Genomic DNA, 24392 nt, shown 5'->3' with positions numbered 1-24392 from the left:
GACCATCAGCTTTTATCAACGGGCTCAGCCAGCCCTGCGCGCACATACACCGGTACCGCTCCCGCTTCCGCTCCCGCTTCCACGGCCACCAGCCCCAACCACGACCAGGAACGGGCCCGTATTCCATCGTCCAGTGGAAGCACACGCGACCCTTGATGCCGCCAAACAGGACGCTCTCTCGTTTCTCCGTTTCCCCGGCTTTGGGCGCTTCGGGGCTGGCCTGAGGAGGGCTCGGGGCGACTGCGACGACGACGGCATGTCCCGTGTTTGAGGCTACTCACTGCACTGGCATTCTTTGTGTGGTCACATCCCATTCAGTCCCTCTTTGTCCTTCAACTCATCATCTCAACTCATCTCACTTTCACCTGTCATCGCCTTCAACCCGCCGTCCATTAACTTGACTGTTCCATCCCAGAGTCGGGAGCTGGAAGCGCTGAAAGCTGAAAAGTCCCTCCCGCGGCGCCACATCTCGAATAACATCTTTCCCGTCGCTCTTTTATTCCCTTTTGTTCCTGACCATCTAGACAGCCTTGCGGCCTGCCACTGTATCCGGCCTTCCTTGGCGATCTCTCGTCTCGTCCACACCGCTACCTACAGGTCAGTTCTCATCACCAGCCAACCCTCCTCATCTCCGGGCACTCCCACAAACAATCCGTCTTGACGGCTTGCGTCTCGGATCCTTCTTTGTCACCTGCCGTGGAGCCAATGATGTTTGATCGTTGGCCATGTACGGGCGGTCACCCGTTGCTTCATGCTCACACCCTTCACTCTCACCCACACGCTCATTCACCCCCGGCTGAGGCCTCTTGTCTTTCCCAAAGTCCAGCCCGAGTCTCTTTTCTTTGGCGTCATGCTCTTATAGCAGCGCGTTCGCGGAGCTGTGCCTGCAGTACTGACGCAATACGCCTCGACCACAGGACTATTCATTCAATTTTTAGAATTTCATGGCCAACGCCGGCCCTTCGCTATTAGTATCGGATCAAGCATCATCTGCCTCGCACTCTTGAGGCTGCTTCGGCCCGGCCCACTCGTGTACCAAAACCGCATGGCCACCTTTCAGCTCGGCGTGATCCTGCCCTCACTCGCACTGTCGGCATGCTATGCAACCTTGGTCTGCCAATCAAGAAAGCCTGCAGTTCCCTCTGCCTCTCCATCATGTCTCTTTTCCGGCCTGTTCTAGGCTGGCTCACTGGAAAGTTGTATGGACGTGGTAAGTCTCCATTCATGTCTCCCCCTGGAGTCGCATCTCTTCTAACTCAGCACCCCTTACCTAGCCCACGAGAGACAACATGCACCTCCTTCACTACCTCTGACCGCGGCGAATGACACCCAGTCTCTGCCGGGTCAATATCCGGCTCAAGAGACGCTCGAGGTCGGCTCTTTGCCAGGAGTGCCCGCCGCGTCTGCGCCCCCCCTCACAGACTCTGAGCTGCGGACTGTCAATTCATTCATTGAAGCCGCTATTCTGGAGCTGAAGAGTCAACAATCCCGCCTTTTACCGCATGGACATGAGCTCCCTCATTCTACCCCGATCCCCATCGACATCTCCAGCAGAACGCCCCCAAGGTTCGCGGGCATTTTGAATGCCCATCTGGAACGAAATGAGGACTTTTCGTTACAGGGCTGGAAGTCTCTCATTACGGAAATGCTTGATATGGCGCACTCGGCCCAGGTCTTGATTGCGGGCGCACAGCTGGAGCCACCACAAGCAGCTCTGAATGACCACTCTGTCGCGGTCACGAAGCCACCGTGGGTGGATAAGTCGACCGATGGTGCTGGCACGGTGCAAAGGGGGATTGCATTTTTGTCGTTTCTCGTACATCACAGGCCGACATATCACCCGCAGGATCAGCGGCTTCGAGGACAACCACTTCCCTTGGCCGAGATATTAAAACTTGTCCAGCTTGTCAATGCATCCTCCGAAGGAATCGCAAAATTCCAAGCCCCCCTAGTCCATACGGCGGAGGGCACAATGCCGCCCGAGTTCAGCTATTCTGGGCCTGGAGAGAGATCACAATGCAACATTCTCGGAACCCAAGCTGCTGACAAGGCATCAGATGCCGCGGTAAAGTTGACGGACCCGACGCCCATGCCGAGAAAGCGCAAACGTGTCCACCTCACCTTCCCACATCGACGCCGTCACCAGTTGCGCCGCCCCTTGAATCGCCTTCGTCCAAGTACAGCACACGCACCGCAAAAGAGCCCTCATCTACCTGTTGACGAGACTCTGGACGAGGTCACTATCACAAGACTTATCGAGTTTTTTGCAAGTGAAAAGCCTCACCTTGCGCATGAAGGCCTCCGCCGTCCCTCGCTGGGCTTGTTAACACCATCTGCTTCTGACGAGGAAGACCAAGATTCAAGCCCTTTCCTTCTAGATGCTGCCGACAGGGATATACTGGGATTGTCTACGGCGAGCGCGGGCAGCGCTAAACGCAAGTCTGAGGATGACGCCGACAAGAAGGCTTGGAAGCGTCTGCGGATACGGAATGGCCGGTACGCATCAATGTTCGCGACCGACCACCAGGAGAACGACGACCCGGTTATCAAGCCACGGTCTTTGCAACCCAGAACGGCCCCTCCTCCGATTTGGGCAGTTGACGATGAACTGGACTCTCCACGCCTGAGAATCAGCTCCAGCAAGGAAGAGGAAATCAGGCTCAAGCTCCAACAAAGGCACGAAAAGGAAGAGGCCGCGCGCATAGAAAAGTTGAAGCGGGAGGAGGAAGCGCGCCGACGCCGAGAAGAAGCCGAGCGACAGAGGCTGGCGGAGGAGCGAAGGTTGCGCTTTGGTTTACGACAACCATCGCGCCAGGTGATCGCGCCGATGGACGAGACATGGCAAGCCAAAGTCAGTGCTACTCTGCACGGGTCTCCCGCTACGGGCGTGGTGAAGTCTCCAGAGGGCACGACGCTCACGGCCAGCGACTTTTCCAAGGTCGTCCCCGCCAAGGAGTGGCTGAACGACGAGATCGTCAACAGCTCTCTGATCTATCTTGTCAAGTATATCAACGACACAACGGGCACCAAAAAATGCCATGCCTTCAATTCCTTCTTTTGGAAACAGCTGACGGCCAAAGGGGCTGCCGGGACAGTGCGATGGATGAAGCGTGCAGGAGTTACAAAGGACAATTTCCTCGGCTTTGACACCATCTTGATCCCTATCTGCTCCGGACTTCACTGGACCTTGGTGGTTGTGCAGCCCCAGCAGCACAAGATTGCACACATGGACTCGATGGGCCACCAGGGATCTGGCCGGAAGAATGTGACTGATATTGTTCATCAATGGGTCAAGGAGTTCCTCCAGGAGAAGTATACGGCCGACTGGGAGGTCGTGAACTTCAAGTCCCCGGTCCAGATCAACGGCAACGATTGCGGCGTGCATACCATTACCAATGCCATGTTTCTGGCTCTGGGCCTTGACCCATCTTTCTACAGAGCTGAGGAGATGCCGCTACAACGGAGGCGCCTAGCAGCCGTGTTGCTGAACGGCGGGTTCACGGGCGACTTCGATCTAGCGGGAGTTTGAACCTATCGGCCAGGCCACCTGCTGTGGCGTCCCGAGTACCAAGCACAAGGTCCCCAGATCTTGGACGCGCGCGTGGAGGTAGAGAAAAAATATTCATGTACAGCGTCCCAGGCCAAGCCGAGGGTGCAGTCCACAGTCATGGCCCAAGGAGCAGACGGGGTCGTATTCTACCGACCACTTTTTGCTTTTGGGGGCGGGGGGTTGAAGAGAAATGCTTTTTCAGGCTCGGGATGTCTCCTTACATTTTGATACCCAATCCCTGCTGTCTTCTAGGCCGAGGAGACGGGCGGGAACGAAACTTGAGTAGTACTTGAAGAACACACGATTTACCACTCATTGCCGAGAGTATGTTGGAAGGCACGTGGATCGCATAGAAACAAAACAAAACTATGCCCTGCCTTCTGCAAGAAGCTTGGTTCCTCTCCGTTACCAACCGACATATTGAGACGAATCAAGACTCGTCGTGGGCCCGTGAGTACGTTGTGCCCACAACGCGGACAACACCTATAAGTGGAAGTAGGGACAGCTAGCCTCTCGGGGGCTTTTCAAGCGAGACCGCGTGCGGTTCACGGCCCGAAGAGAAGAAGTGCCTCTTGTTGCCAAGATTGCCTCGCTCTGGCAGCGCCCAACCTTGGATGAGTCGTTGCTCGGTGCTGACCTGACACGACACGCATCCATCAGGTGCGTACTCGCCACCCGTCGCGTCGCCTTGCCTGTCGAATTGTGACGGTCAGCTGCGGCCTAGGGGCGTCAGTCAGCCGCATCAAAGCGTCGACCGACGCCCGGCTGGGATGAGATCGCAACGAGACAGCCAGTCACCGCGCCGAGTGGGTTGTTGTCGTCCGATTACGGGTGATCCATACTTGGGTGGCACGAGGGGGCCACCGTTTTTTTGATGAGAGGGGGGCAAAATAAAACTTCTACGGTCTGCTGGGGGCACACGGGCATGTCTCCGACCTCCATTTGACACGCTCGGTCTCGACTCGCGCGAACAGGGGGCCCACGTCGGCGTGCATGGACATGATGGGAGCCGTGTCGGTTGGACGATGGAGACAATACATGCTTATAGAGCCAGAATGTGGTGCCAACGCAATATATTGGCTAATGCCGATCGCATATGTAGATAGATGGGATGTTCTTTGTGTGTTCAGCTGATGGTACCCCCACCACCGATCACAGGGTAAGGCGAGAAGAGCAAGGATAGGGGGCTCAGAGGAGGGAATTTCGCGACGGAAACGGAAATGTTCTAGAACGGTTCGTTCCTGAGACCTATAGCGTAAGACAAAGAAAATTTCTAGAACAAGTGGAGTCTTCCCTCACACACCCTGGTTGGCTCGGCTGGCCCTTCATTCTTTTCGAGGCGGGGAGTAGCGGCCGGCCCGGGTGGTCAGATCGATCGTTTTCGGATCTCTACTGACCTACCTGCGGAGTAGACTAGACAAGACGACGCTCCAAGGCAAGAGTTGAGACACGGGCACGAGAGCCACGACGACAGGCGGGACACGAGGTGAGGTACAGGTTGATTAAGGCTTGGCTCTGGCATTCATCGATGGCCCGGACTGGGCTTGTGCGGCTACACAAGAAGAAAAGACCACCGACGGCGACTCCGGGAGTTGAGCGTCGCCAAGAAGAGGGACTATGTGAACGAGGCAACACATTATTGATTGACGGGCTACCTAGTCCACTATCGCGTCCCGGCTTCGAGGTATCCCTAAGGGCATCGTTGACGCCTCGTTTGAGGCTGGCACATGTGGAGAGGGAGATGTTGGCTTGGGTCGGCGCCACATTCTTGGCCGCTTAGCCGCTCAACTTACAGAGGCCAAGGGGAACGTGGATTGCAATTGCCGTGATCCGTCGACTGTTGAGGCGCGCGACCGACGAGAATGGAGAATGGAAGCCATCTTGACTTTGTCTTTTGGCGGGCGTCAAACAGTGACCTCCCCGCCGCGCTCGAACCCGCCGCGAAGGATCAAGGACGGCGTGCGTGCTCTCAGAGATCGGCTGGTGACGGACCTCATTGCATGTTGCCCCTTCAAAGGGCTCGATATGATGGCTCGGCAAGCCAGGCGAGCCAAGTAAGCAGAGCATAATGACGCGTGGGTGGTGGTGGCTCATGGACACCCAAGACACCTAATCCCTCTACGTACCTAATCCCCGCCACCCACTGTGTCTGTCCACTCAAAGTGGGTGTGTGCCATGTCGGCACGGTAGGTAGGTATGTGACGATGTCGATCATCCACATAATCAGTCAAGACCAGAGAGGATGCAAGCCAAAAAGGAAGTACACCGTCGCACTACGCAGTACTACTGTCACCGTCGCCGTCACCCCAGAGGAGCCGAGGATTGGCAAATCACCTGGCTCTGGGCGCGGCTTTCTTGCTGCGGAGAGCTCGGGCTTGTCGCAACGAGGTCCATGTTGTTCTTGTAAAGGGTCCTGCGGGACGGACGGGAAACAGGGTCATGAAACCTTCTCTCAAGGAGAACTACGGAGTAGGGCATAAGGGAAGAATGTACGCAAAATGCTAGCCCGCAGCACGGATGCATCGGGCATGGGCTACGATTTACAAGGAGGAATTCTCAGCACGATGCGGACGCGGACGCGGCTTGTTCCAGCAGCGGCGATTTGCCCCTTAGTCCGGTGTCTGCGGCTGCCGGACGACACGGATAAGGGCCCAAATCAATGGTTTCAGCAGGGGACAGTGATGCGGCCCTCCTCGACCCAACAGATGAAGAAAGAAAAAACATCACACACGCGCGCGCGTCAGTTGCGTACTCATTGGCAACGGCAGCGGGTGCAGATGGAGAGCTGCCGGTAGCTGGAATCTCGGCAGCCATGGCAACACCACGAAACTGCATGCTGCACGCCAACGCCCACACACAATGGCAATCAATGGCCATAAGTCCATGACGAGCTCTCATTCGTGGCTGCGATAAGACGTGCTGCTGCGAGAGGTATCACTCCGCATGGCTCTTGATCTGCTTCGTACCTACTTCGTGCGCCCCCGTCACGGTGGTGCGTCCCGGGTCTCTCTATGCCTTGGCGTCTGTTTCATTAAGTCTTGACGGGTAGGGTCCCGTACTGTCAACTGCCGAGCTCGGCCGTAGAGGAGTGGACTCGACATGCCCATCCACGTTATGCTATGCTGGCGACAGAGCCCAGCTCCATCCCATCTTGACAGCCCACGTGGTCTTTTCAACTCGATCGGTTTCTTGCCCATCCAGAATGCAGCCGGCAAAGTGATCACCCCGGCAATTAGGGGATAAAACCCATCCTAGGAGAGAAAGCGACGACCTCGATTGGTAGCCGCGTCCCGAGTGCGATATCGCCGACTGATTGGGCCTTGAGTGGCTGACTACTCCGTAGATGGAGCGATAGTAATATCGCACCGCATATTATTTTAGATTGTCTCATCGGGCCATGTCAGGAAAACTGAGGAAGCGGTTGATATGAGCATATGAGCACTTAGTAACAGCCTGGCCTGGCCGTCAGACCTAACTTGCCCGCCGGCCTGAAGCTCAGGCACATGTGGTTGGAAAGGACGATGGATATGCGAGAGACTACAGCCCGGGTTGATATGCAGACCTCGAAGCTTTTGTGATAGTGATAAGCTTGTCAGGATCGGCCATCCGTGACCGTGCGGCAACCTGTCCTTCCGTTCCCAGAGTTGGCATGTTTGGTAGCGAGCGAGCCGTGCGTGTATCGGACGGGGGACTGCATGTGATGACAGAGCTGGCGTTTCATCCAATTTCGTGCCTTTTGGTCTGGTCAGGTAGTTACATTACGGAGCACAAGTACATACCTGCCGGGCGCCACCCTCCCGTGTCTTACTCTGTTCACTCTGACGCCCAAGATGACAATACAAAGGAAACGCAAATTGGTGATAGGAGGTAGGTCGGCCCAGATAAATAAGCCTGATCTGCACGCGGCCACTGATTAAAGTTGGGCGCGGGACTGGGCGCCAAGGAGTGTCACTGACACACAAACATGCCATGTCTGACCATGGCCCGGGAAGCCTGAGTCGTGACCAGCAATTGGCATTTTCCGAGGTAGCATGGCATCTCGACCCTTGAACGGATGAACCTCACTTTGATCGACCAATTGGATTCTTCCAGCCAGTCCCCTCGAGTTGGCGTTTTTCATGCGATTCCAGGTCCGCGAACGGGAATGAGGAGGGGGGAGGGTCGATCTCTGTGTCAGTTTGGCCCTCTCGATACCGAATGCATCCAAGCGTTGCATGGAGGGCTGTCTCTTGAAGGACATTAGGTAGGTAATCATCCAAACAGGATCAGGAGAAGCGCATCATCAGGGTTGAACCCCGCGAACAATGCGAATGGGGCAACGTCTATTTGCTGTCCAACGCCTCTTCTCCGTAGCTAATGTCGCAGAAACGCCGCGAGGTGCATCAGCGTCTTTGCACACAAAGGACAGAGGAAACAGGTGCGTGTGGCACTGTGGGTACATAGGTAGGGGTGGAGAGTACAAGTACCTGGCACGGTGACATCGAGCGCCCTCTGCGAAATACTGAGCTAGTCCCTGAACGGCAAGAGGCAACGCCCATCGCCCTCCGAGTGACGAATGCTCCGATAGACCAGGGGGTGTGATTGGACAGACCCGATTTTCTCTACCTATGGAACGGTTCTAGCGCTCTTCTAGTGGCATCACAGCCCCTCTCGTTGAACCCCATCGCAGAGGTACCTAGGCAGCTCGCCTGGTACCTACCTTACCTACCCAGGTACCCTCGCGATGTTCCCTTATTTATCTCGTCCATGTCGTGTGTCAGGCTCTGGAGTCTAGGTCTAGAAGGCTCTCTCCGTTCCTTTGCACGCGCTCTCACAGACGGGGCTCACTCTCTGTCTCAGTCTCTCAGAGCCTCTCAGCCCCGACTCCCCGAGTCACTATGATGCTTGACTTTGGGGCTTGTCTCAGTTGCCTCCCACCGTTCCCGACGGGCTGCGTGTGTGTGCAGCGCTGCCAAGTTGAATGGGTCAAACCTTCGCAGCAACGGCCTTTGTTTACCTGCTCCGTACTTGAGGGTCGGTCAAGTTGGCATGTCGTACATGTCTCTCTCATCCTGCAACCCTTCTGTAAGTGAACAAGTACCCAAGGTTTCTCTTTCCCTGCCTTTCTCTGTTGCTCTACCTACGTACTCTTGGCAAGCTGGAGGTGCAATACCGACAATTCCATCGTCGAGGGTCACCGAAACACGTGCTCTCACACACACTCGCTCTCTCTCTTGCCCCGCCACCACCCGCCACTACGAGACACAGCCAGCATTGGGGGACGAGAGCACTGCCAAAACGGAAGGATTCAGTGGGTACCTGCCTGGACAGACGTGATCCTGCGGCATAGGTAAAGTACCTATCTATCTAGGGAGGTAAGCATCAATGACACATGTGCTCTAAATCGAGACTCTCCTTTCAATGTTCTGGTCTGTACGTACAAGAGCCCCTGCAACAAGTTACGAAGAATGGCGGGCAATGGCCGAAGCGGAACGACGAGTGACGGCATGGACAAAGGCGGAAAAAGCATCATAATTGCGTGCTCTTGAGAGAGCTGCTACAGCATCTCATCAAGGTGCAAGCCCTGGAGGGAGGTACCTGATCAACCTCAAGTCGCTACAACGCATGTGTACTCGGGTACCTAAAACACACTACGGAAACCTTGGGAGCCACCCGACCCTTCTCTGTGTCTTATTTTTTTCCCTTGCAAGTGGGTAACCATTTTGGCATTGGACCAGTGGGATCAGTTGGCGCGAGTGGCCCTTGCCAGGATTGCAAACCCACACTCCATACTCCGTACAAGGGCCCCGCCCCATGTCGCACTCTCTCTCCCAGTCGAGCCAGTCTTCTGACTGGGACTTGGCTTTTGACTCGACTGACTGATTGATGGAGTGACTCCTCCGTACCGGGACTCGCCCTCGCGCTCTTCTCTCCGCCGTCATTCCATCCCTTCCATCTCTCTTCTACCCGCCCTTCCTTTTCTTCTGCAGTTCTCTGACCCGCCCTGTAGAGCCGGTATTGGCCAGAAGTCGGGGCGCCTTCCAGGCACTATCCTGCACACTTAGCACACCATACCCACTACTACCCACTGCCCAGCACCCACCACCACCGCCGTTAGTGGTCCTCTGGTGCTCCTTGAACTCCACCATCCATCCTCCGTGCTCTGCCTCTTCGGTCACGACGACAACCACCACCACCACCACCACCCCTTTGGCTCTGTCTACCTAATCTTGCATCCTCCTCCACCATCTCTGCCACTACTACCACCTCCACCACCACACCCGCCCGTTCTTTGTTCTTCCCTCTCTTCCTTCGCTGAAACTACGACCAAGGCCTTTGACACGCGACTTCGTCCCTCGGGAACTTCACTGGTACTTTATTTGTTTTTCTATTCTTTCACAATCGTTCATCAGCGACGCTACGACTTTCAGGCCACAGTCTCTCTTGGTCTCGTGTCGACTGAGGACGCCCTTTATTCCTTTCTTCCGCCACCGCATTCCTCCTCGACGGCCAGCCCGAAGCAAGGATTCAGGAGAAAGCCCTACGCCGGTCTGCTGGGTCGTGTGGTTCAAACAAAGGAGCCCTCGGGTTTCTGTTTCCATCAGTAGACCGTGTCGCCCTTTTTCTTCTTCTCGTTTCGTTTCGCCAATCGACCCGGTGCAACTGCATTTCCACCCCCGATAACCCGATAGCGCCCCTTCTTCGAGAGAGTGATCGTCTCCCACGCCTCTCCTTCCTTCTTCAACAGACAAGCGTGCAGAGTTATTGGCCGGCACTGAGATCGCATGGCGTAGGCAGCCCAGTGCCCGACCGGATTGTGATTGCGAGCGATTTCTTCGCACGCTTCCAGACCATCGACGACATAGCTCGCACAAACCGAGTCTCGGCGACTTGGAAAGAAATGAGACCGCGGTTACGAAGAAGCAAGCCCGTCTATCTCAGTCCTTCTCCCAGCCCTAGAGAACTCTCGCCGAGTCGATCACGCTCCCCCGAGTGTCACTACAACAATATGGCAAGCAACTCCCGGCCGCCCAGCGCGGCCTTGTTGGTTTGCACACACCGCCCTACACTCCAAGACATCCTCTCCAATACCGCGCCGCCACCATGGACCCTCGCTGCCTTCATGGCCTACCTCTCTTCCAACCACTGCCTCGAAACACTCGAGTTTACCCTGGACACGAAGCACTATAGGGCAGCCTACGAACAGGGGGCCGATCACCTGCCAACCCTCTGGCAGAAGCTCATGCAAGCCTACATCCTCCCCTCCAGTCATCGGGAAGTCAACCTTCCTGCGCGTGTTCGCGACCGTCTTCTGAGCCTCGACCCTGCTGTTCAGGCACCGTCACCGGCTGAACTCGACGAAGCGGTTCAGATCGTCTACGAGCTCATGAACGATTCTGTCCTTCTCCCTTTTCTCAACGAGATGTCATCGGCCATGGGTGAACATGATTGCGAGCATTGCCACGACTTGAAGCTTGCGCAAGGTCGCTCAAAAACCCCAAGGGACGTGGCCATCCCCGAAGACGCCAGCCGGTCCGCCACGTCGTCGTTCCTCCCACAGCTCCATCTCGGACGGCGCAACGACGGCGCCGCTCGCTCCAACTCTTCTCTGGCTGACATTGGCGACCGAGAGACTCTGACAGACGACAGTGGAAATTCTTCGCCGCCGGCAGGAGAACCCCTCACGCCGCCGACCACTCCCCCAACCTCGGACTGGGGCTTTGGTTCCTCACCCGGCACATTGCAGAGGGCTATCAGTGCACACAACAATGGCTGGAAGCGCATGAGCGCCAGGCTTGGATTGAGCCGCCGAACTCGACAGAATCGCAAGCTCAACGTGTCAAGCGCCCCGTATGCCTCATCCCCCGACGACGACATCGACATGACCCTCTGCGAGGGGACCTCTAGCGGTAGCAATTCCAATTTATGAGGGTTGCAGGTCATGCCGCCACCCACTTCTTGCACTACAGACACTGACGCCAGTACCACTGACGATGCTCGTCCAACGAGTCCTTCCCGATCCACCACTACGGAACTATCACTTAGTGCTGGGTGTCGAGACTCGACGACCCCTGCGACGACGTGGGTTCAGGAGACTGGTGTCGGTGAAGAGACAAGATCTAGTGCGGATTATGGGGGCGGCATGGCCGCAAAAGGCTATGCCAGAGACACAATTTACCGACCGGTTACTCGACCATGGCTTGCCCGCAAGTATGCCCGCCCAAAGCTTAGGAACAACGCGTTGCCCGGACTGATGGTCGCCGGTTCGTGGTTTGACGACGAGGGCTCCAAACAGATCTCACCAGCTCTGGACCGATCCTCCGTCTTCCAGAGCAGTCCGCTCTCTGCCACGCCAATCCGGCGGTCAAGCATATCCGAGTGTACCACCTATGTTCCCGAGGCCGACCCTATGGAGGCTGACACGGACATGTCTTCGTCCAGCTCCGAAAGCAGCGCGGATGACGCAACGATACGCGTGCACACGCCGTCACTTTCGTCGGCGTCGGGCCTTTCGCTCACCGACTTCTCCAACTTCTTGGGGTCGGGCCGTGCCATGGAGGTCGACGATGGCTCGGTCACCGTATTTGAATGCGACTCGCACTCGTCCTCCAACAGCGGCGACTGCTATGGCTGGGAGGCGGAACTGGATCGCAAGATCAGCGTGGGCGGACATCCAAGCTGCCGATGCGGTCATCTGCACTATCGAAGAGCCGATGGTGCAAGGCGGAGCTTGCTGAACCGTGTGTTCAACATTGTCAATGCCCCAAAACAGGAGTCGACACTCGCGAGACGACTCAGCGAAACTAATATTGGCCTCCCTAGGGAGGGCCACCGATTCTGAGGGCCCGCGAGCGAAGCGATCCCTCAGTTATGAAAGAAGAAAGACGCGCAGAATTACATGTGAAATGGACCAATGGCAGGCATGGCGTTTATGAAGACGATATTAGGACTCGATTTTTTTTTGGGGATTTTACATGTTTGGGATTGCTGTGATACCACAAAGCCGGAGCACGTTATTGCATTTGGGAAGGCGTTTTAAGTCATGACACTCCAGAACTGGACCTGTTTCTGGTCACTGCGTTTTGTTCGTTTTAGCCCGGGAAACGGGCCTGGATATACTGGGGGCGCGGACAGGAAAACTTCTCTCTCTTGAGCACGGCGACAAAAGATATGGGGAAGGAGTCCTGAAATGCCCAAGTCCTCGAGCAATGCAATGTACATATAGAGAATACAGGCTCGTCCTTGGCACGGCTCAGGCTGCATGACCAAGGACAAGTTGCATTTTAATGTATACAATTCTTATGCCCTGCAGAAGTCAGTCTTGCAAACTACTCGGGCTCCCCATGTGTTCCTTCTGTCTGCGTCACCTGAACTCGACTCGATTGCCGTGGCGAGTGATTGGTGACCGGAGTTGGCCTTCTCACTCTGTCCCTGCTCCGATATGCCTCGTCCGCGTAGCGCGGGATTCGTCTGGCCTGTGGCCATCCATACGTTCCTGAGCCTCGATGTCCAACTACACACGGGGGAACTAGGCATGAGGCAAGCAGAAGCACCACCCGCGGCCTGGCCGTGGAGGCTCGTGGTGCCTGCCCTGCGCATCTACGGTTGTCCCGGTGCACCCGGCGTCCCGGCCGTCAAGCTGCCGCAGAAAGGCGTAGTCGTCTAGGGACACGGCCCGGGGGCCGCCAGGCACTCCGGGCGGCCTCTGCGCGGCGGCTGCCGCCGCCGCCAGGTACGGGTGGTGGCTCGGCAGGGCATGTTGGCTGGCGGGCGGACGCCATAGCGGTGCCTGGTACGGGTCCGGCGGCGCGGCGCGGCTGGGCTGCGGCCGCGGTGCCGACTCGAACAGCCTCCTCAGGCGGGAGCCGGGAAGTGTTGTTGCCCGGGTCGGGGCGGCGAGGCGCGTCTGTTGCGCCGCCTGTTGCCGGCGGCGGCGGGCCAGGGCTTCTTGTTGCGCTTGCTCGTAGTTGGGGAGGCCGTCGGGGGTGGGCGGGCGCCGGGGAGGGAGGTAGAGCGGCTGCAGGGGGGCAACCTCGTTTTCTTGCGAGAGCCGATGGCTCGATGAACGTTGATCCGAGCCATCCCCCCTGGACTTGAGTATGTTGTGCGTTCCGAGACTGCTCGCCGCGCGAGACGACGGCGGCTGTTCCGGAAGCTCCTCGTCCTCCCTTGATGCTGAGCACGGAGTGCGCGGAGCGAGGCTGCAGGTGCTCAGGGCGGCGGCGAGACAGATGCCCTGGCCATTGTCGTCGCGGACCCGTTGGAATGCCGAGAGGGGGCTTCCCGGTGTAGAGACGGTCTTTTCCGAGGAGTCCCTATGCCGCCATATACTCCTTGGGGCCTTGTCCGAGGATCGGCGACGGTGGTCTTGCACGGATGCCGGCACAAATCTGGGTCCTGAGGGCTTGGTAGAGCCGGCAGTAGAAATCATCGTCGCGCATGAGATGTAGTGTCTGGTTTATGTTCGAGGCACATAGGTCACCTCGGATGAGAAAAGGAAGTAGGAGAGGCGGAGGCTTGGAACGAAGACTAGCAATACGTGTCCATGCCTTGGGCTTGTGATTTATGTTGAATAATGGATGCAGCGATGCCCCATACTGTGTGATCAAGAGAAACACAACTACTCGTGCCTGGGTCTGCGTGAGGTAGCTGGGCACATATGCGTGACAACCGTTGAATATGTTTTATCTGTCGCTGGAGAAGAGCAGTCGCAGGTATCGGCAGGAGCTGCTCGTTCCTTGCCAAATCCAATGCAATCCTGGAGGATGGGGGAAAGAGTGCCTTGACATTAGGTAGTCTATTTGGCGGCCAGCCAGGTTCGTTAACCGCGAGACTGCTCAGTATGTAAAGAAATTCAGATTGTCGACAACGAGAGTGACAGAACTGCCGTCCTAAGATACCTCTTTTGATGATTTAATACTCCGTACGCCTATCGTCTAATCCAGATACAAGTCTATACAATGCTGGAACCCCCATCCGAACAAGTCTAGCACTCCTCCTCGATAGGCTTGTCGTGTCTAGAGTACATCTTGTATTCTAGTGATGTTGAAAAGTCGAGCTTCCCCTGCTCGACCTGTTTCCTCGTTGCCGTCAGCATTGGCTGTGGCAGGCCCATGGATTCGAGGAAGGCAACAGCTGCGTGGGTGCACATGTTAATCACAATGCTCTTCAAGCCAAACGGAGGAATTATCCGGGGAGAAGATACTCACTCTCTTTCCACTCGAGCTCTTGGCGCTTCCTGTCCCACTTCAACTCCTGGGCCATGATGTCTATGATCTTGGGGAGCGCTTCTAGAGTAGCCTGGGCGTTCAGGAATGCCAGCCGTGTTCTCCGGGCTAGAACATCGGCGGCCGTCTGTGCATACTCGTTCCGGACAGCGTAGCGGACCTCGCCATCGACAAAGGGATACAACTGAGAAATGCGCTCACCCCTAGCAGGGAAGCGCTTGTCAGTAGGTTGGCACATGGCGGCCACGGTCCACGCGCGGTCGCCGTAGCTCTCGGTCAGGTGCTTGGCAACCTCGGTCTCGATACCAAAATGCTGGATCAGGTGGATAAAGAGGGTCCTGCTGAAGCCATGGGCACCGATGAGCCGCACGCGATGCGTCTGGCAAGAGCCGTCGAGAATGGCACCGTCGTCGACCACATCAGTTCCGCTGACGCGCGGCACGTTGGGCATCGGTCTCGGCTGGAGACCAAACTCCTTGACGGCGGCATCGACACACTCTTCGGCCATCTGCCTATATGTCGTCCATTTACCGCCCGCGCATGTCACCAGACCGGAGCTCGAGATATCAACGAGATGATTCCTGACGAGCGACTCGGTGTTCTTGGCCTTGGGGTCGGAGACCAGAGGCCGGAGGCCAGACCAGGCCGAGAGCACGTCGCCGCGTCGGACGTTGATATCGGGCGAGAGGTAGTGGCTGATCTCATTGAGGATCCACTGGATGGACTTCTCGTCGGGAAGGGGGTTCTTGGAGATGGTGGCCGGCTCGTCGGTGGTGCCAGCGATGGTGTTGCCCTGCCAGGGCAGGAAGAAGATGACTCGGCCGTCAGAGGTTGAAGGGTCGATGAGACCCATCTTACCGGGGCTGTAGTACCCAGGGAGGATGACGTGGACACCAGACGCGGGCGCGACAATGTCCTTGCACTCAGGGTCGTCCATCTTGCGGATGCCGTCGGTGAAGGGGCCGGTACAGTTGATGATGCACTTGGCCTTGATCTTGATATCGTCGGCCTTTGTGCCGTCCCGCTCGGGGATCTTGTCCTTGAGCTGGGCGCCACACAGTCTCCCATCCGCATCCTTCTCGAGGCCGGTCACCTCCATGTGGTTGACCACGGTAGCTCCGTACAGAGCGGCCGTCATGGCGATGGAGACGTTCATGCGGGAGTCGTTGTGCGCGCCGTCGTAGTAGACGAGGGCGCCTACGAGGTCGGTCTGCTTGAGCATGGGGAAGGCGTCGATCGCCTTGCTCTTGGTCAGGAAATAGGAGCTCTCGATGCCCTCGCTTCCGGCGAGGAAATCGTAAAACTTGGTGCCTGCCCAGTAGTAGGGCGCCTTCCACCACTTGTCGAGGGGCAGCATGATGGGCAGCCACATGCTGAGATGTGGCGCCGTCTGCAGGAAGTATTTGCGCTCCTTGAGAGCCTCCCGGACCAGCTCGTACTGGGCATAATCCAGATTCCACACTGCCTTCTCGAGGTAGCGCACTCCGCCGTGGACGAGCTTTGTGCTCTTGCTGCTGGTGCCGCAGCTAAAGTCGTCGCGCTCGACGACGGCGACCTTCAGGCCCCGGGTGGCGGCGTCCAGTGCGACTCCAGCACCCGTGGCGCCGCCGCCAATGACCAGCATATCATATTCATCGTCCTTGTTGCCCGAGTTGCTCTTCTTGAGGTCGGAGATCTGCTCGTCTCTGGGTTTGATGCGAGGGAAGCGCGGGAGCTTGAAGGTGCCGTCGGCGCCGTAGATGGGAGGGGGAACGGCCGGAGGCTCGTAGCCGGGGATATTTCTGGGTCGATAGCTGTAGAGAACGAGGCCGGTGCCGAGCGTCAGGGCTCCGGCAGTCGTGGCAATTCGCCGGAAGAGCCCCGGGCGCGCGAATCTCGACATGGCGTGGCTGCCTCGCCGCTGTTGCTAGGTGTCGAGCAGTTGTCGAAGCTGGGACCGCATCCAAGGGGTTTCTGCCTTTGTCTCCTGCCAGTGACGTCGACCCTTGGAGGAGGGAGGGGAAGAAAAGAAAGAGACTGGACAGCTCCAAAAAAGTATATATCCAGACTTTGGGGAACTGGGCCTGCGACCGTGGTTTCAGTGTTAGTGGAACTGGGCGGAGAAAGTATCGGAGAAAGTCCCGGACACAGACGCCGCGAGCATCAACGCGCGCATGGAGCAGCTGGAGCTGGCCTACCAGAAAACGATATCGGCCTGCAGGACTACTTGTAAAAACCACCCAGAAGTAATTGGCGTCCTCTTCTGTCGAGCAGGCAGAGGCTCTTTGGGAGAATGCACTTGGGGTTCTTGAAAGGTTGAGGGATGAATGGAGAGAGAGAGAGAGAGTGTGTGTGTGTTGATGATGAATGACATCCAAGGTAGGAGGTACCTAGGTAGTTAGGTACTTGGAGTCTCTTGTTAGAGTGGTAGGAAGAGAGCGAGAGAGAGCGAGAGAGAGAGAGAGAGAGAGAGAGAGAGAGAGAGAGAGAGAGAGAGAGAGGCTCGGCAAAGAGACAAAGGATTGGATCAATCAGTCACAGGCCACACGATGATATTTAACTGTTACCTAGGCAGGTCTGCTGGCCAAAAGCATGTGGGCATGCACCCATCAAAATGTCCGTTCATCAATCGATCAATCATCAATCGATCATTCAACCACTCAATCAGCCAGTCCATGGATGGCCGTGGTGCTTTGTAGCGAGAGGCGATGGCCGATCATGGACGCGCTGAGGGCCATTACAGAGGAGAGCTCCAGCGCTGTTTTAGCGGCTGGGTCTCCAGTTGGGTTGGTTGAGGTCCACCTACTTGTAGAGACGGCACTGAAATATTCCTCCAATAGGAGAAAGCAAGCTTGAGGACGGGCAGACTCATCCATGTGAGAATCAGGCCTTTCCAGGCGTCCAGTGCTTATCTTATCAATGACATGTGCTCGTGCAATGAGTGCTCCTTGCGATAACGGCCGTGTTTTTTTTTTGGGGGGGGGGGTCAATGGCGTCTAGGAAAATGGCGCGGGGCAGAGGTTGACTGGCATAGAGTTAGCACTTTCTGCCGCTCACCACTCGGTCATGGCAGTCAAGAAAACTAATTAAACAAACCTTTTCCAAGCCACCACATCTACAGAAAAAGGCGCAGTACTAGCCCTGCAATTTCGAGCAGACCCGACAACAAGACTGCTTGCTACCTGTGGACTGCGCCCCCGATCCCCGTCGTCCCCGGCTTGCCCGCCCCCCTCGTCCGGACCATGGCCGCCGTCTCGAGATCGAAACCTCCGGCGAGCCTCGAGCTCAAGTCCCTGCCCGCCTTCCGGCCCGATCTCTATCAGCGCGCCTGGTCCTCGACCCCTCATCCGACCCTGCCCCTCCTCGCGACCGCCCACAACAAGGCCGTCACCATCTTCTCCCTCTCCACCCTCTCCTCCCACAGCACCCTGACCGGCGGCCACGCCCGCTCCGTCCGCTCCTCCACCTGGAAGCCCGGCCTGCCGCCCCACACTCTCTGCCTCGTCACCGGCAGCTTCGACTCCACCGCCGCCCTCTGGCGCTGGCAAAAGGACGTCCCCTTTGACAGCAGCAGCGGCGACGACCCTTCCTCCCTCGAGGTCGAGGTCAAGCAAGGCGGCGGCGGTGACGGCGGCGACGGCGGCGAGGATGACTGGGAGTTCAGCCTCGTCCTCGAGGGCCACGAGAACGAGGTCAAGAGCGTGGCCTTCAACCCCTCGGGCCAGTACCTCGCCACCTGCAGCCGTGACAAGTCCGTCTGGATCTGGGAGGACGTGGGCGCCAACGAGGGCGATGACGAGTGGGAGACGGTCGCCGTCCTCAACGAGCACGACGGTGACGTCAAGGCCGTCGCCTGGTGCCCGGACGTGCCCGGGCGGAACCACGCCGGGCCCTCGGGCCGCTTCAGCTCCGAGGTGCTCGCGAGCGCCAGCTACGACAACACGGTGCGGATATGGCGCGAGGACGGAGATGGCGAGTGGGTGTGCGTCTCTGTGCTCGAGGGCCACGAGGGGACAGTGTGGGGTGTGCAGTTCGAGCAACGCGCCGACAACGCCCACTTTCCGAGACTGATGACTTGGTCGGCGGACCAAACCATCAGGATATGGACCCTGCGACGAGAGCCGGACGAGGAAGGGCACGGTGCCTCCGGGGCTGGCCAGGCGATTGGCGCCTTCTTCGGAGGCGCCCTGGCCGGCATCCCCAACACGATGCGCCGGTCGATAAGAGAAGAATGGGATTGCACGGCCATCCTGCCCCAGGGTCACACCCGGGACGTCTATTCGGCCGCCTGGAGTGCCCACTCGGGCCTGGTAGCCAGCACAGGCAGCGACGGCGTCATCGCCGTCTATGCAGAGGACGAGGCCTCTTCGGGAGAGCCCACAGCCGCCTCCAGCTCGGACGTTCGCATGTCAGACGGCCCGTCGCAAGTGCCAGCGCCTGACGCGTCAACAGACGGCGGCGCTCAGCTCCCTGGATCGACAAGATGGAGATTACTGGCAACAGTGCCCAAGGCACACGGCCCGTACGAGATAAATCACATTACCTGGTGCAAGCGCTTCGACTCGGGTACGGAGCAGAAACGAGTCGAGGAGATGTTGGTCACCACGGGCGACGATGGTGTTGTACGGCCGTGGCAGGTCGTATCGACGCAAGATCAATCATGATCTTTACTGCCTAGAACTATTTATGTGCATACATGTGCGCATATGTGTACATACAGTTGTAGTAATTTTGCACCAGGCCAACCAAAACTACAATGCGGACACACTGCATTAGACGTCATACAACAACCCCTGACATGGCACTGGTAACAAATAAAATATGCATTATACAACATAAAGGTACTTTACAAGGGACGCTTTGATCAAAAACAATAGTCCAGCTCTCCCATCCTGGCACCTCTTCTCCCCCAGTCCATCACTCCACGGCCAGAGCCTTTTTACCTCCTTGTCTATAATTTTCTTTTTCTTTGCCCGTGACCGCCCCCCGTTAAGACCCATTACTTCAAATCACATCCTACACCTTTCAAAAGTCGTCAACCGCCTCCATTACTCGCCCTTGAGCTTGTCCTGCTTGACAGAGAAAGCCATCTCGAGCAGTGCCTGCTCCTCCTTGACATGTGACGACTTCAGGCCAGTGGCTACAGAAGCACTGGGGTTGCGGCCGGCGTACATGACGTGCTTGCGGTGGTGGTGTTGGGTGTTGTTCAACAAGGTTTCGATACGGGGCTGTGCGAAGCTCCATGCACCGGCGTTGAGAGGCTCCTCCTGAGCCCAGACGATGGTCTTGGCGTTGGGGTACTGGTCCAGGTTCTCGCGGAGCTGCTCCCATGGGAAGGGGTGAAGCTGCTCGACACGGGTGATAGCCACATCGTCGAGCTTCTTCTCAGCACGGTGCTTGACGAGGGCAGCGTAAACCTGACCAGAGCAGAGGATCACGCGGCTGATCTCCTCAGGAGCCTTGATCTCGTTCGACTGGTGAGCGGGGTCAGGGATGATCCAGTGGAACTGAGAGTCGCCAGTGAACTCCTCAATGTCGGAGCGGGCGATAGGATGCCTCAGCAGAGACTTGGAGAAGAAGATGATTAGAGCTAGCAAATCTTGTCAGTCGGCTTTCTTTTCTCTCGGTCGCAATGCGCCACTGTGGTTTCAACTTACGTTTCCTGAATTGCCTGTGCATCTGTCTGCGCAGGATATGGAACAGGTTGGCAGGCGATGTCATGTAGGCGATCTGCATGTTGCAGTCCTGATGTTGTCTGGGGAGCTTATCCTCTGATGGGAAGACGCGAGGGTCTTCGTTGCAGAGCTGAAGGTAGCGCTCGAGACGACCCGAAGAGTGCTCAGGACCCTGACCATCGTAACCGTGAGGCAGCGACATGATAAGACCGGTCCTCTGCATCCACTTCATCTCGCCCGAGGCAACAAACTGGTCAATGATGCACTGTGCGTTGTTGGCAAAGTCGCCAAACTGAGCCTCCCACATGACGAGAGCGTTGGGCGACGTCAGGGAGTAACCGTACTCGAAGCCGAGGGCGCCAAACTCACTCAGAGATGAGTTGGAGATGACGAACTTGCCCTGGTCCTTGCTGATGTGCTGGAGCGGAGTGTAGGTATCCTCGGTCTCCTGGTCGTGGAAGACGGCATGGCGCTGGGAGAAGGTACCACGCTCAACATCCTGGCCAGAGACGCGGACGTGATGGCCCTCAGTGACCAAGGAACCAAAGGCCAGAGCCTCGGCCGTAGACCAATCGATGTTCTTGCCCTCGACAACAGACTTGGTCCGGTTAGAGAGAATACGCTTCAGGTTGCGGTGGACTTGGAAGCCCTCCGGAGCCGAGCCGATAACCTCGCCGATGTGCTCCAGGGTCTGCTTGTCCACACCGGTGGGGTTGTGAGGGAGGACTTCGGTCGCCAGCTCCTTGGGCGACTTGAAGCCGTGCCAAGCCGAAGTAGTCCACTCCTTGGAAGAGGGTTGATAGTCCTTGGACTTGCTGAAGCTGTCCTCGAGCATGCCCCACACCCACTGCTTGTGCTCCTCAATGTCCTCCTTGGTGAAGGTACCCTCCTTCAGCAGTTGGTTGACATAGATATCGATCTGGGGGTCGTGGGCCTGGATGCGCTTGTACATGAGCGGCTGGGTGAAGGAAGGCTGGTCGGTCTCGTTGTGGCCGTGCTTGCGGTAGCAGACCAGGTCGATGATAACATCCTGCTGGAACTCGGCGCGCCAGTCCGAGGCGAGCTGGCACACGAAGTTGACGGCCTCGACATCGTCGGCATTGACGTGGAAAACTGGAGCGTCGATGGCCTTGGCAATGTCGGTGCAGTACGCGGTAGAGCGGGCGAAGCGGGGATCGGTGGTGAAACCGATCTGGTTGTTCACGACCAGGTGGATAGTGCCACCGGTCGAGAAGGCAGGGAGGGAGTGGAATCCGAGGCACTCGTACACGACACCCTGGGCGGCAAGGGCGGCGTCACCGTGCAGCAGGACACCCATAGCGCTACGATGGGTGGTCTCATCGTTGTTGTAGTGTTGGATAGCCCGGGTCTTGCCCAGGACGACGGGATCCTCAGCCTCGAGATGGGAGGGGTTGGCGACGAGAGAAAGCTGGACACGCTTGCCGGAGGGGGTGGGTCGTTCAAAGTTCATACCAAGATGGTACTTGACATCGCCGGATCCCTCATCCTCAGCGCCAGAGGTACCGGCGAACTCGCTGAAGATGGACTCGTTGGGTTTCCTGACAACGTTGCTGAGAACATTGAGACGGCCACGGTGAGGCATGCCGATGACAATGTCCTTGACGCCGTAGTCGACACTGCGGTCGATCAGAGCCTTCATACCGGGAACCAGGGTTTCGCAACCCTCGAGACCGAAACGCTTGTCGTTGGGGTACTTGGTCGCGAGGAAAGCTTCAAAGCTGGAACTCCAGATAAGACGGTCGAGGATGCGCCTCTTCTCGTCGATGGAGTACTTGAAGGGCTGGGGCACCTCGAGGCGTTCCCTGAGCCAGTCGCACTTCTCTCGGTCGGGAATGTGGATGAACTCGACACCGTAGGAGCCGCAGTAGATCTTTTCGCAAGCGGCGATGATCTCGCGCAGAGTCATCTTCTCGCGGCCATCGCGCTTGAATCGAGGCAGGATACCGGGACCGAGGGAGTATTCGGTGTCGAGATCCTTCTCGGTGAACTGGTAGTGCTCTAGGTTGAGCTCCTTGGGCTTGATATTGCCGAAGCCCTTGGACTCTTGTCGGATGCCAAGCGGGTCGATGTTGGCCTTGTGGTGGCCACGAGCCTGGTATGCACGGACGAGCAGCTGGACCTTGAGATGGTTCATCACGTCGGAGCCCTCGCCGATGCCAACACCGGCGCCAGCAGCGAGGCCAGGAACGGCGGCGGCAGCACCAGGGATCAGGTTCGGGGGAGGGGTGAAGGCCTGGGAGATGGGCATGTCGCCGCTCTCCATGTTCTTGAAGTAGGCCTGCCACGAGACGTGGACGCTCTTGGGGTCCTCCTTCCACTGCATGTACATCTCGTCAATGTAGTTGGCAGTGTTGCCGGAGAGGAAGTTGTCGTTGGGATCGGGCGAGGAGGCAGTGGCGCTGGCGAAGCGCTTCTGGGAGGAGAGGGCCAAGGGCCGACGGCCAGCAGTGAGGCGGCCCGAGGCGCCCTTGGGAAGAGCTGTTGTTGACAGGCATCGCGACGAGGACGAAGCAGTTCGCAGGGCAGATCCGCGCAGCACGCGGCTGCCGGACTTACAGAGAGTGCTCAAAAGCATCTTTCCGTGTGTCTTGCAAAAAAGGAAAAACAACGAAAAGAATCAATCAGAGGACGGGAGACATCAAGGTCAACTTGGTGTCCCTGGTCGGTGCTGGAGGTGAGGTAGAGAGGGATTGACGAGAGAGAATACAGAGTCAAGAAATCAAGATGGAATTGAGAATTAGCTCGTTCTGTTAGCCGGCTAGGGAATGGACAAAAGCCGATCGTACCTGCCATTTGCCTGCTATTCGCGCGCTGACTAAGGCAGATCGAGATCCACTCTTACGGAGTACGGAGTAAGGTAGGTAGGTATGGACAGTTAGGAAAACTACTGTACAAGTACCTACTTAGTCTGGTAGCGTTTTTGAAATTTACTGTGGCCATAGGGAGGTTCAGAGGACAAACAGGGGCAAATAGGGAGCATGACAGGGGATCTGCCCCAGTGTTTTCTCGGTAATTGGCCGGGCTGGATAGGAGCTGACTGACCTCTTGAAGTCCCCGTGCTTTGTTTCGGGACTTGTCCGGTCCCAAGGAGTGCCTCATTCGTGTTCATGCATCCGGCCTACCCGCTATTGGCCGAGTTTTGGCTGTAAGGAATCTCGAGGTTCTTCGGAGAGCTGGGTCATTGGATTTCAGCACTCGAGGTGGCAAGACTAAAAGCAGTCAAACAGTCTCGAGACAACCTTCTTACCTAATATACCACCACCCTTGTTGACGAGCACAGTACAGGCACGGTGAGTAAAGTTGAGTACCTGCTTACAGTTTACTACAACACGGACACACACACACCCATATGATGGTACCCACCGACATACCTAAGCTACATTACCTCCTACCCAAAAAAAAAAGCTCGGCCCTGTGTGGTGACGCAGTGGACACTCCGCATTGAGATACTCACAGCAGAAAACAGGCGGGCCCTTGGATAGGTGAGGCTGTTGCAGTAAACAACGCCCAGAGACCACCAGCGACAAGAATAGCTACTTTGTTTTCAAGCGTGGGTCGAGGGCCAACTACCTACTTCACTCACAGTCCCTCGCAAGGCGCACAGTTCACACCCAAGACATTCAATCCAATTCGACCCATCATACCTAGCCTTGCCTGATTCATCACCCAAGGCAGCAACACGCTTCACTCTCATCTTGCCGCAACCGCTGAGCAAACTCACTCCACGCGCACAAATAACCGCCACAATCGAATACGGGAACAGACAGCACCTGGTTGATTCTGGTCGGAGACAGAAGCGCACACCAGAGCACGTTTCATGCGATATTGACTATCTGTCTCCCTGGGCAAGCGGGCCCAGGTGATGAGGGGAGGTGACAATCACTTGAGAGCAAGGCGTCAAATCTGTGCCTAGTCGTGGACAAGTCCAACTTTTCTATTTCGCCTTCTCAAACGTCGTTG

General features: G+C 57.0%; 6 protein-coding genes across 6 annotated transcripts; 3 read left to right on the top strand and 3 right to left on the bottom strand.

Annotated features, from left to right (window-relative positions):
• Positions 1-1155: 1155 nt before the first annotated feature.
• Positions 1156-3529, top strand: E0L32_006434 (uncharacterized protein; the record flags this gene model as incomplete). The annotated part of the gene is made up of 2 exons (XM_031141066.1): positions 1156-1210; positions 1275-3529. 2 exons carry the CDS (start codon positions 1156-1158, stop codon positions 3527-3529), a joined length of 2310 nt encoding a protein of 769 aa, XP_030994945.1.
• Positions 3530-10538: 7009 nt separating this feature from the next.
• Positions 10539-12371, top strand: E0L32_006433 (uncharacterized protein; the record flags this gene model as incomplete). The annotated part of the gene is made up of 2 exons (XM_031141065.1): positions 10539-11439; positions 11500-12371. The coding sequence occupies 2 exons, from the start codon at positions 10539-10541 to the stop codon at positions 12369-12371; spliced, it is 1773 nt and encodes a 590-aa protein (XP_030994944.1).
• Positions 12372-13058: 687 nt separating this feature from the next.
• On the bottom strand, positions 13059-13961 carry E0L32_006432 (uncharacterized protein; the record flags this gene model as incomplete). Its single annotated transcript, XM_031141064.1, has 1 exon — positions 13059-13961. One exon carries the CDS (start codon positions 13959-13961, stop codon positions 13059-13061), a length of 903 nt encoding a protein of 300 aa, XP_030994943.1.
• A 555-nt stretch (positions 13962-14516) lies between these two features.
• Positions 14517-16639, bottom strand: E0L32_006431 (uncharacterized protein; the record flags this gene model as incomplete). Its single annotated transcript, XM_031141063.1, has 2 exons — positions 14517-14665; positions 14740-16639. The coding sequence occupies 2 exons, from the start codon at positions 16637-16639 to the stop codon at positions 14517-14519; spliced, it is 2049 nt and encodes a 682-aa protein (XP_030994942.1).
• A 1339-nt stretch (positions 16640-17978) lies between these two features.
• On the top strand, positions 17979-19400 carry E0L32_006430 (uncharacterized protein; the record flags this gene model as incomplete). The annotated part of the gene is made up of 1 exon (XM_031141062.1): positions 17979-19400. One exon carries the CDS (start codon positions 17979-17981, stop codon positions 19398-19400), a length of 1422 nt encoding a protein of 473 aa, XP_030994941.1.
• A 384-nt stretch (positions 19401-19784) lies between these two features.
• On the bottom strand, positions 19785-23007 carry E0L32_006429 (uncharacterized protein; the record flags this gene model as incomplete). Its single annotated transcript, XM_031141061.1, has 2 exons — positions 19785-20326; positions 20394-23007. 2 exons carry the CDS (start codon positions 23005-23007, stop codon positions 19785-19787), a joined length of 3156 nt encoding a protein of 1051 aa, XP_030994940.1.
• Between the last annotated feature and the right edge of the window lie 1385 nt (positions 23008-24392).

This window comes from Thyridium curvatum (assembly GCF_004353045.1).
Source record: "Thyridium curvatum strain D216 chromosome Unknown NODE_36_length_377547_cov_81.061009, whole genome shotgun sequence".
Taxonomy (NCBI): domain Eukaryota; kingdom Fungi; phylum Ascomycota; class Sordariomycetes; order Thyridiales; family Thyridiaceae; genus Thyridium; species Thyridium curvatum.
The sequence above is the reverse complement of the archived record's forward strand: the minus strand, read 5'-3'. Positions and strand labels throughout refer to the sequence as shown.